At 35.2% G+C, this 12,459-nt stretch overlaps 1 protein-coding gene across 4 annotated transcripts in view; it reads left to right on the top strand.

Annotated features, from left to right (window-relative positions):
* The window catches only part of LOC136246539 (uncharacterized), a 39,168-nt gene extending 29,963 nt beyond the window's left edge, over positions 1–9,205 (top strand). For all 4 annotated transcript variants that reach the window (XM_066038037.1, XM_066038033.1, XM_066038036.1 and 1 more), the window contains exons 16-17: positions 250–315; positions 6,006–9,205. In XM_066038037.1, coding sequence (XP_065894109.1) covers positions 250–315; positions 6,006–7,831 — 1,892 coding nt within the window. In that variant the 3' untranslated portion in view covers positions 7,832–9,205. The remainder of the gene's footprint in view (positions 1–249; positions 316–6,005) is intronic.
* The last annotated feature ends 3,254 nt before the right edge of the window (positions 9,206–12,459 follow it).

Raw genomic sequence — 12,459 nt, 5'->3', positions numbered from 1 at the left:
TAAGACTGAAGCTTAGCAGCCTATTGTTTATTTCCTCTAAACGACAAAGAATTGTATGAAGTTTGAGAAAACTAAGTTGGGTTTTTGCTCAGCAGGTCACATTATGGTACAGTGACTGACTTATTCCAGGAAGGTTTTAGGACCTGTTATGTACTTTTACTTACAGGATTAACATTCAGTGCATAGTTTGTGTTACATATGTAGAGCTTGTCTACAGTATTGTTATAGAATTTTGTTTCATGTTCACAGCAAATGTATCATCAAAATTGGAATTACGGGAAGTACTAAAGTATGAACACAAGCGTATGGAGAAAGGTTGGTTTATTGCTTACCAAATTCAATACATAAGTACAGTATGTATACCTTAGTATGTACCAGTTACATGTAATACAATATGATTGATGTTATTTTAAAACCTACAGTCATAAAATGTTTCTATATCAAGACACACGGTAGCGTGTCGTGCAGCCAAGAAGCCAGCATGCAACTCCCATGAGTATCAAATCCAGTTTTTTGGATTATGCGGGTTTAAGAATTAATGCACATTCTCCTTAAGTTTTATCTTTCTGGTCCTATTAATAAGTTTGTAAGCATTTTGGAAAGTACTTAGCAGCAGTACTAAATGGTGTGATTGATTGAATGCAAATGAGCATGTCCACCATACTGCAATCATGGATAGGTAAACACCAACAAATGGCTGAAAGGACGTTTCCATGCATTATCTATCACATTGTAAGGTATTTTAAGGCTACAACTACTCTAGCAAGCTAAACTGTGATGGTTCAAAAGTGGACGTGACACACGAAGATCGATCACTAAAAGACAACTGCAATAAAGATAGCAAATTTTATTTGTAGGCCTTTTGTAGACTATGAGTGCATTGCAAAGATTCGAAGGATGCTTTCGTAATCCAAAGTTTACTTGACCTTTGAACCCACAAAACATTCGAAGCTTCATCCCAGCCATATAGTACAGTACTATACATATAACTACTGTAGAGTTTGTGGTTTACACACACACACACGTAGTTGACAGCCACACATGGCACAAGGACTACACGTTGCAGCCAGTGAGGGCCACACGCGTGTGCCACACAGCAAACTTCGCTTGGGCCAAGCAACAAACCTGGCATGGGCCACACAACAATGTTCTGTGGCAAGCACCATGGTGCTGCGTGGCACCAAGCCTAAAATGCCACGCATGTGTGAAGTTATAAATGGACTGTACTGTAGTTGAATTTTGATTCATAAGTCAGTAGCTTTTAGTCAGATTCTTCTATACTACAGATAGGCCTTTTGTATGGCTAATCCATGTACATACTAATTCCCTTAAGTGGTTTGCCTGATAGACATAACTGATAGGCATAAAAACTTACATTATTTTAATCATGGAAATCAATCGCGCAATTGTTACACTCCTTTGGGGTTTTGTTCTATATCTCCACAGTCTTTTTCTTAGTTCCTTTCAAACCACCAAAAAGCACTCCTATGATTAGTAATTTATCCTTAAACTAATTTTAAATTCATTCCATGAAGTGGTTTGTTTACCCTATAGATGTGACAACAAATGTGACCGGATTTGCGAAAAGGTACCTTTTTCACACACAACTTTTGACCTATTTTTTGAACTTAAAAGCTTCATAACTTTTTGATCATGGCATATAATTGCTTGCAATTTTCAGTGAAGGTAGCTAAAGCATCTGGCTACATTTTGATACTAAGAGCAAGTTAATCAGTATAAGGAGTCCAGTGTTACATCATTTTGTTCGTTGGTATGTCAAATGTGTGGAAAAGGTACCTTTTTGCAAATCCGGTCACAAATTGTTCTTGTTTGCTTGAATAATTGGTCATAACTCCTAGTTTTTTTTCCACATTTGCACCAAACTTGATACTAAGAGTCAATTTTGGATTCCCTTTTATTGTGCCAAACTCTATTGTGATTGGATAACACATTTGTGTTTTATAACACTTTTTGCAAAGTATGCGAAAGATAAAGAAAAAACCAAAACTTATATTGTTTGTATCTTGAAAATGGCTTGAGTGAATGTGGTGTGTAAGCTCCCCTAGCAGATTGGCATCTCTACTGTAGATTTTTTTGCAATCAGATAAGTGATCATGGACCTACATATATCTGAAAATTGCGTTTATTTCTTCTGGCCAATATACTCACGTTGTGGGGTGCTGGTTTCTTGGGACTTGGTCTACCATGTGTCTTGATTTCCTATAGTATGATTTTTTACCTGCAATTGCAATAACTTATACAGAGTTTCCAAGCCTTAACTGTGTGGTTTAGTGTCTTCAATAAAAAGATATATCTAGTATCAAAGAATGTGGCTGGAAATCACAGTTATACCAAGGTAGTTGTCCATTACTGCTAAAAAAAAAATATTCTAGTAGAGGAAATCTAGTAAAATAGATTGATTCAGTGTAAATATTATGAAAGATTAATCTGCATGAAAAATAATGAATTATGACATTTTGCTTTAAGTCTGATAAAATATCTAACATACTACCATGGGAAGTAAGACTGGAGATACACTTTAAATTCAAAAAAGTACAAATGACACAAATTTTTAGGTTGTTTTTAGGCCTGCACCTAATATGCCAGCATAATTTTGAGAATAATAGGTCACCAATTTCGTGAGAATAATTCCGGAATAATAGGATGGTTACGGGAATAATTTTAGAATTATCGGATGTCCACAGGAATAATCAATGGAATTAAGGGGCGTGCCTCTTCTTGATTACCTAGAAGAAAGTACTAAACTTCTAAGAATGATATAAAGCTGACAGGAGTGCTGGCTGAAAGGAGCTGAAAAATCTCTTAAAGATCGATATACTCTAATAGAACGCTCAAATACTCTAATAAAGCAGTCAGCTCGTTTCATGTTAACAATCTGCAGACAGCATCAGGGATTTAATTGCATGATTATCTGCAATTCTGAAACCTGTACTCTTATACCAGTGTATCTTCTTTAAGTCTTTCAACAAACATATTGATATCATTATCCACTAAACTTAGCATGTAGCTATAGCTACAGCTTTAATACACTGATAATCAAAAACTCTTTTGTTATACTCCCGATAGCTATTTTACGTCTGTTGTAATGACTATAACTATTATGTGTAAGGTGAAATGCTTCATTTATGACTAGCTATTATTAATTCTGGCAAAACTACTTATATCAGCATCTTGAGAATTAAGTGACTATAGCTACAGAAACTACGTGAGCATTATTATGGAATAATAGGCTAGATAAAAGAATTAAAAAAGAATAGGAGAAAATTTTGGGAAATTCTGGAAACAATAATAGGTAAAATTTTGAGCATATTCAGCTCAGGCCTAGTTGTTTTACCTGCAATTCAAGCGACCAATTTTTTGGTAGTAATGACCCAAGGATGTACTTGTTTATTTTAACTTTGTAAGATATATTCATTTATTATCAAGAGTTCATAATATATATGTGACTGGATATTGGGAAAATGATCTAAATCGCACATTAGAAGTTTCGAGATAAATGGTTTTAAAGAATTGAAGCCAGCATAACTTTCCAAGGATAGCAAGCACGCTTGTGAAATTTACACAAAACATGCATAAATCTGTTTCCTTTCAGGCCACTTCCAGTACTTGTAGCTGCTTGTAGAGTTTCCCACCAAATAAGATAGAAAATCTGAGCATTTGGATGTGTGAAGTAGTATCACGAGTGCTCACAAAGGGGTGGAGGGTGGCGGGTAGGGCAAGAGATAGACCTCAAAATGGAGGCAAATCACGATTGGAGTCCAGACACAAAATTACGGGGCTGTGCTTGCTCCTTAGTGGCTGATATGTAGCAAAATCAACAGAGAAAATGTCTGGCCAACATTATAAGGCTGTCCACCAGTAAACCACTGATTCTTACCAAGCCAGGTCCTTCACAAGGCCTGAAACTGCCATTTGAGCACTCCACACCACCCAGAAAAGACATCTGTTAAAACCAGCCTCGAGTAGTTTGAGTAGTACTGAGGGTCAAAACTAGTAGTACAATAGTGTAGCTATCCACTGGTGGTGTTAGTTAGATTTTGCCTGATGTGCGATTTGGATCGGTTTTGTAAAATCTAGCCACATATACTGAGGAGAGTGTCCTACTCTCATATACCCCTGTAGAAGGGCGTATCGTGAAGTTATGATGCAACGACAAGATGTTGTAGTTTGTGACATATGGGCAGCCATAAAAGTGCAAGAATCATTAGCACCATTTCACACTCATGACGATCAGGATAGTCGTATTCGCGAATGGCCTAGCAAGAAACGCCTACAAAGTGGTCTTAACCCACAAAGGAACAATAATATTGTAGTTCAGTGAGAAATGCATAGAGCTGGAGATAATTTGGTTGCTAGCAACGTTGTTAGGCACATGTTCAATCGATATCATGTTCAACTAATGACATCATTAATTATACAAAGAAAAACAGGTGAGCTCAGAAATGCTACGTCATAACTTCACGATACTGTAACACCCTTCTACAGGGGTATATGAGAGTAGGACAATCTCCTCAGTATAATAATATATTATGACCTCATGATATAACCCAGATATCCCATAGTCCCTTCAACCTCTAGCTAAGTGTTCAAAATAACCTTATGTACCATCATCATACAGTGCGATAGTACTGTATGATAGGAATTGCCATGGCCCATGAAATAATACCACCCAAAAACCAGCCTAAATTTTCCCTGACGATGATGAGGCAGTATTGGTTAGGTAAAACTAAACTCAAACAAGCTTTCAGATTCACCCAAAATGTTTTCAACAAGTTGATATGGAATTTTTAAAAATTATATTACAGAATTTTCTAGTGACTGACTGGCTGACTGACTGATGCCTTCAGACAAGCATATCTCGATAGCGGCTAAGGCTACGGGCTTGATTTTTTCACTGTTTGACATTGCTTCAGCCCGAGAGGTACCTTTTGGCATACTGCAGTACATACAATGCATTCTTCATGGACTTACCAGTGCTCTCCTTTGTGACCCATTCATCTTTGCTGACAGCAACAAGTGTAGATTTGGCAGTAGCACATGATTGCTTCCCTTCGTAGCGGAAATTGTCCGTATTTTTCGTAGTGGCTATTTTGATTGCAGAGGTGCTTTTTAAACAGTTCTTAATTTGTACTGCTGTGTAACAGATTGAACATAGCCGACAATAAATCGTAATGGATACTTCACTTTTTGGATAATAATTGATACAGCCGGGGCACATGGTATGCGTGGGTTTGCCAGTTATAATAATCTTTTGCAAAAAAAGTATACAAACAAGTAAACACAAGCACAGTAGGGATATAACACTTCTTATTGTTTTACTGTGATTTGATATCGTCGACTACTCCAGCTTGTTTCAGTACTTTTTATCAATGTGCTATGGTCCCTACTCTAGTTTTAAATTCCAATTTTTGTGTACTTGTGCATGGCCATTTTAACCATCTGTTGTAAAATTAACCCTCATCACAAAATATGTGTTTATTAGTTTGTTTTGTTTGTTTGTTTACATTAATTAATGAGTCATTCATCACTAGTAACAACATAAATCCATGACATAATATTATATCGTTACATACTGAATCTTAATACTTTAAACATACCTAATCTTATAGAGTTTTTAAATTATACATAAATGCTATGTTCTCTATGTTCACTTTTCATTGCGGGATGTAACAGTATTAACCACAATAATGTTATAATGACCAATGTACCAATGTAAATTAACCATTTAGCTACTCATCCGACCTTTACCATAGTAGACTTGACAATTAATACACACTGAAATTACCAAAATATGTAATTCAGCAGTTATATTGACCTCTCTTAGTGTTTTTGACTGATTTAGTTCAAATGCCTATCCCGGTTACAACTACCTTTAGATGGTCATTTTCACCACAATTTTTGTAGTTTAAATTTACCCATGGAGAGCCATTTGAATGTACTGCATAGTTGTAAAAGTGCTTATCATTACTGATGTTCTACTTCAGGTATAACATGTCCACAACCTCCACCACTGTCACCTAAATATGTACGTCGTCAGCAACTATTGGATAAAATGGTGAGTAAGTTAAACCAATCATCCATTGAACCTAATAGTTATGGAACAAGTTTAACAATTACTGGAGCTGGTGGATTTGGCAAAACGTCTATTGTCACTGCTTTGTGCCATCATCCTTTCATAAAGGAACAATTCAGGGATGGTATAGTGTTTATAGAACTTGGACCACAAGCTACTGATCCCAGTATGAAACTGAAAGGATTATATAATTTATTAACTGATAAACAATGTGATGTTAATACTGTAGAACAAAAAATCACTCAACTTACAAGTCTTTATTGTCGTAATCTTCTTGTCATTATTGATGATGTCTGGTATGTTGAAGATGTTGAGCCAATAGTGAGGGCATTTAGTAACTGTAAAATAGTCCTCACTACCAGGATGAATAACATTGAACAATACATACCTACCAAACAGGTAGTCAGTGTAGGTCCAATGGAGCAAAGTGAAGCTATCTCTCTACTGACCTGCGGAGTAATTGATGTCAGTCAACTGTCACAAGACGATGTAAGCTTACTTGATGAACTAGCTCAAGATGTCCACCTGTGGCCACTACTTCTGTCCCTTGTAAGAGGACAATTGTTACACAATCTGAAACAACATAAATCATGTTATCATGAAGCCATTCAATTTGCAAAAGCTAATTTATGTGAAAAAGGACTTACAGCTTTTGACAAGAACAACATTGAGAGGAGTCGTCAATATGCTGTAAAGAGTTGTATTGAAGCAACTTTGGAATTAATATCAAAATCATTATCACATAACATCAAGTTACTGATATTATTTGCTGGAATAGGGAATTCACTACAAAGAGCAGTTTTACACAAACTTTGGAATTCTACAGAAAACGAAGCTAGGAACATTGTTGATGTACTATGGTCCTATGGCTTAGTTCAATTTACTGATATTACAATGCCTCCACATGGCAACATACAAAATCATATTGAGGTTCACGCTGTCATTAGTCGATACATCACTGAGCATATGGACAGCATTGAAGTACTCACAATGACACCGTATTTAGGTAGAGCTAGACAAGTTAAAAAAGAATTAAGTAAAGAATTTCTAAAGTGGTATGGAATATGCGATGTGTCATCACTTTCTGTTACAGATTATTTAAAGTATAAGCTAATTTGGCTAGAATATGATATGATACCATCTTGCATGCAACAAATCAGTTTGTCCATTGTAACTGATCCACATGAGACTATATTACTATTGAGAGAAACTATGACAAAATCACAACACCTTGCAACATTTTTGCCATCATTAAGTGATGACATTGAATCATTGATAAGTGACTGTCGTAAAATATTAAACAATACTTACAATATTAATAGAAAATTTACTCAAAGTGTACAATGTTACTTTGCTCAAAAAAGCTACCAAAATTTAATCAGAGCAGTAGAAACATTTGTGAACACATATGCGAATGGACTGGTAGCACAAAGAGGAATCTCAATTTTGCAAAAAGCTATCCCATATTGTGATGGGGAACTGCTGGATCTTATGAATAGGAATAGTGAAGTTATGCAGTTAAAGACAAATGAGTACAATATGATAAGCCTACAAATATTACCCACTTTTAAACTACTTATAAAAGAAGTTCAACAGATTGATGCCGCATTACAAGCAGGATCACCTCATATAGAAATGGTTTACCAATATTTATCATCTACTGAATATGATGATGAAATATCACTGATAAAAGCTAATATGCAAATCAAGCAACAAGAAGTTGCTCCTAATTGTTAAGCACGTTTGTTTGCAGCCAAGCAATAGTACACTCAGACTTCAAATTTTTTATTAGGTTATTGTCAAATATTTGTATAACTGTAATTCTATTGGTTCAATATGGCTTACTTTGCACAACCATAATCAACTTCCATCAACTGATGGTTATTTTTTTGTACAGAGTTCCAGAGTTTTCTGTGTTAACTTTCAACTTTACCATAACATTACTTATACAATTACTCATGCACTAAGTCTAAAGGCTTTTGGGAACCGTAACACAAACATAATTATTATACTTGTTAAAGGATTACAAAACCTATAAAACTGGGCAAAGGGACCCTGTACATTACCTTAATAAATAATCAATGATGACAGTAAGTACAGTATTTGAAGAGCACATTTTTGTGGTTTGGCTCCAATTATTATATAAATATGTAGCATAAGTTGGGATTCTAATGTTAATACATTGATTGGGTATGTGGGATTTACCTTTATCCATATTTAGCTTATCAGTAATCATAATCAATTCTTGGAAAAGGAAGTATCATATAGACCTTTATGGCTTCTGTAATGAAGAGAACATTGCCTAAATTATTGTGTTCATTACTATTTTATTATTAATACATCATTATGTGGTGTGCTATATGTAGAACCAGTTTTACTGTATAATATTATTAAGAATCACTTGCATATCAAAACTTTTGTAGATTTCTGAATAGGTTACTCTCGTTTCATATAAAATAACATTGTCTACTAAAGAAGGCACCATAACTTTTACGTACTGTGATTGACAGACATGAGGTTTGGTTTATCAGATTCCTCAATGAAAGGCGATCATGATTCGATTCATGTGTAAGTTCTGTAATATCGCTGTCGGCAGTATTAGTTTCTAACTCCACAATTCAGGAAGGATTACATGGATAACTTATCAACACACTTCAATCACATGTGTGCATGAACTAATTAGCACACATGCTTTGATTTGCAATTTATTGATGTATGTATGTTTGCTTGTTTGTTCAGGGCAGAGCTGAAAAACAGGTTCACTGATGTTGTCTCCCTGTTAAAATAACTATTTAAAAATGGTATGACTCGAGTCAACGGATATGTCAATGGGGATTGTCCACTGGTTGTAATCTCTTGATGCAACAGAAGGTTTTGACAATGCACTGAGTGGTATGTTAGTATTTCCGCCTATCCATTTGAATAGATTGAAGGAGATAAATGTTGCTGTTGATCCTGGATCCACTAGTAAGGGCTTCTACTGATGATCCTTCAATGTCTATATACGTTGGCATAGACCGCATAGTATAAAGAGCCAGTTGGACTGGTATCCACAGAGACAGTGTTTGTATTGCCATATGAATAAGATAGGTGTTGGAATTTAAGGTTGTCGATTATTTCCACAATTGATGACGACGGGTTTGTTGTTGTTGCTCTTACCCAAGGTATCAAAGTTTAATCACCTAAAAAGTGTTTTGAAGGGTACAGCAGCAACAACTATAATATTTCTAGTATTGGTGGATAACAAAAAATTATGATCTTGCAGTTGAGAAAGATGGGGTAGAAAAAAGGTGATAGTTGAAGCATTATACTCTAGGTTGCAAAATTTACCAAGGTCATGTACAGTGTAATAAGTTTACAGAGATACAAAGAACTTGCGACTGTATAGAAAAGATATTATGGCAATTGGAGGCTCAAGGTGAGAGTGCAAATAGTCAGAGAATGTTAATACATTTAGTCCTTTATAAATTTCCAACTAAAGTGGTGAAAATAGAAGAAAGAATTATAAACCAGCCCAATAATATTTGGAATATGTAAAAATTATACGAGCAGCTATTTCTCAATTTGTTAGTCAGAGAATATTCACCACTATGCTTTTAATTATAAAGACAAACCGTGGCCAGCTCATCAGATAAAGTGTCACCATCCAGCCAATAATATTCCAATGGAGGTATTCAGTAGTATCAGTGATATAATAAAAGTGTTCAATTAGCAATGGGCGTGCCCTTGCATTCTCTGTAATGGTGACCACTATAATGATCAGTGTGAGGAGTACAAGAATTTATTAGAAAGAAATTAGAATTTGAGATCTGAGAGTAGATGGTTTATTTGTTTAAAACCTGGAAATTTTGTAAAAGGTTGTCCTACATAAGAGAGCTTGTGATCATTGTGGAAGAGAGATTACATAGTTATCAGGTAAGCAAGTATTGATCCCTTTCCATGGCCATGTAATTTGATAACTTCCATCCTCAAATCTAATGCTAAATTTATGTAATGCTAGATGATCATCACTTTCTATCATAGGGCCTTTTATGCCAATAAATATAACTTGAAGGGACCACAAGTCATCCACAGGTTGAAGGTCCTTGGTAAACAATGTGAAGATGCCCCAGATCAACTGTAGATACAAACATTGTGTTAACCTGTGAATTATGATCACCGGACACTTGCCCATAACTACTACATAAAATCTTAATTATATCCAAACTTTGAGGTAATGACAATATTGTTGTGTATATATCAATTTGTAGAGTCCCTTTGGGGCTGATATGTAGTCCGTTTCTTACTTGGTGCCACACTTAAGCATCATCTTCTGAAAGAAAACACACCACTTATTCTGGATGTCCCATATTTATGTGGATAATGTGGTTATTGGAACTAATTCGATAGAACACACTTTCAGAATTTATCAATAAGTTGTGTTGCAGTCAGTCAATGGCTATGGCTCCATCACCACTGTACCACTTACATTATTAGAAAACACACTACACTGTCATATATGCATTAGATGTGCACCACAAAATATTGCTTGCCTTGAATGGAGAGAATTGTATTCATTATAGTTGTACATACCATAGTTATTGTGACATAAGATATTTTAAGTTTCAGTACTACTGAACACAATGAACATTATTGTACTCCCAGGCAGACGGAGCCCTTGTACACCTTCCAAATCCAACCACACCACAATCATTTGATAGTGGTGAGAAAACAGGTACCCTATACATGTATAGTTCTCCTTACCATAAACTTCCAAAATGTCAAAATGATATTTTTTTAAAGCCTTCCCATGTAGCAATCCCTCAACACCCCATGCACTTAATTAAGTTATTTTTCATAAAAACTGACATATAGCGAAGTACGAGGCAAAGCCAAGTGCTGTATTTGCCTCGAAACACCCGCAAGTGCTGTATTTTTCATATTTCATACACACAAACATAGGCGGTGCTTTAAGTGTTATATTGCAATTCCTGGTTGTCTGGCTTGGAGTGATTTTCTCTAGTACTCAAACCGCTGCAATTTTCAGTAATCAGGATATCAGAAAGTGTTTTTATAACCTATTTCTAGTTGTAGAACAAACTAATAGGATTAGTTTGGCTAGTTTTAGCGATTTACAATGTCACCCAAAGACTGACATAGAAATTTTAATGGTACAAAAAATTTAATGCTATGATGAAACTAGGATCACACATGTGAAGATGTTCAGATATACAGCCAAACAAACAAGCTGCACTAAAATAGCTCTGTATTATTATATTTTTATACACATAAAATATAAAATCTGTTTCTAGAAAGCAATGTGGATCTCTGCTTGTATGTGGTAGTTGCTATCGTTTGTAACATTTTCGCATTATCACTTTTAAAAATCACATCAGAGCAGCAATCAAAAAATCCTCTGTAACTTTTAACTTTACCACATGTGAAAATATTAAATGTATTTAATTTAGGCTGTCTTAAACTGTTATAGTCCAGTTATATTTTGTTGAAAAAAACAGCTGGTTGTTATCGAGTACTGCGCATGCACCCACACATATCATCTTCGCAAAAGTCTAAAATTAACTGCAAGTTCAAAGTGTAAACTGATTTATATTTCCTGAAATTTTTATGATGATGGGATCTTCTATCACTTAGATACAGAATTTTAAAAATCGTGAATTGGTTTTAGAAGTTTATGGTAAGGAGAACTATAGTGCTGAAGAAAGAAGAGTGGATGGTCTGTATGTATATACGAAGTAAATTAACAGACTGTCAGCCTTACAAATTTACCTGTAATAAATTCTAATAATAATAATAGTAACAAACTAACTTTCATTTTGTTCCAATTGCCCAGTGGTCTGCTATTCAACAAAATTGCTGAAATTATGGAAGAAAATTCCTCTGTAATCAAGACACACAGTAGTGTGTCATGCGGCAAAGAAAGTCGGTGTGCCACATAGGCCTGAGTCAAATATGCTTTAAAATTTTACCCAAAAAGCTTTCAGGAATTTCTCAACATTTTCACTTATTATGCTTTTCAGTGTTCCAATTATGCTTCAACATTTGTGACAATTAACTTGAAACATTTTAATCAGTGAATGCTCTATTGAATTATTTCACTACAAAGTGACTGTTCTATTAGCGAGTATTGATCTAAGGAATAATTTGTATGTGCAATGCATTTGAGGGCTCTATTGTAATGTGCAGTTTCCACTGACTGCTTTATTAGGTAGTATCAAGCTATCTAATCCAAAACAGCCAAGCTGTAAAAAAAGTGTGCGGCCCTCAAAAAGGCTATGGTGAAAAAAGATGTGAAATCCAAGGTGGCGGCCAAGAAATGGCTGTGATGGTAGGTTAATGGCAAAAAATTTAATAACACCAATTCAGGT

The sequence above is a fragment of the Dysidea avara genome, chromosome 2, assembly GCF_963678975.1.
Source record: "Dysidea avara chromosome 2, odDysAvar1.4, whole genome shotgun sequence".
NCBI lineage: Eukaryota > Metazoa > Porifera > Demospongiae > Dictyoceratida > Dysideidae > Dysidea > Dysidea avara.
Note: the sequence above shows the minus strand (reverse complement) of the source record. Positions and strands in the feature narration are given on the sequence as shown.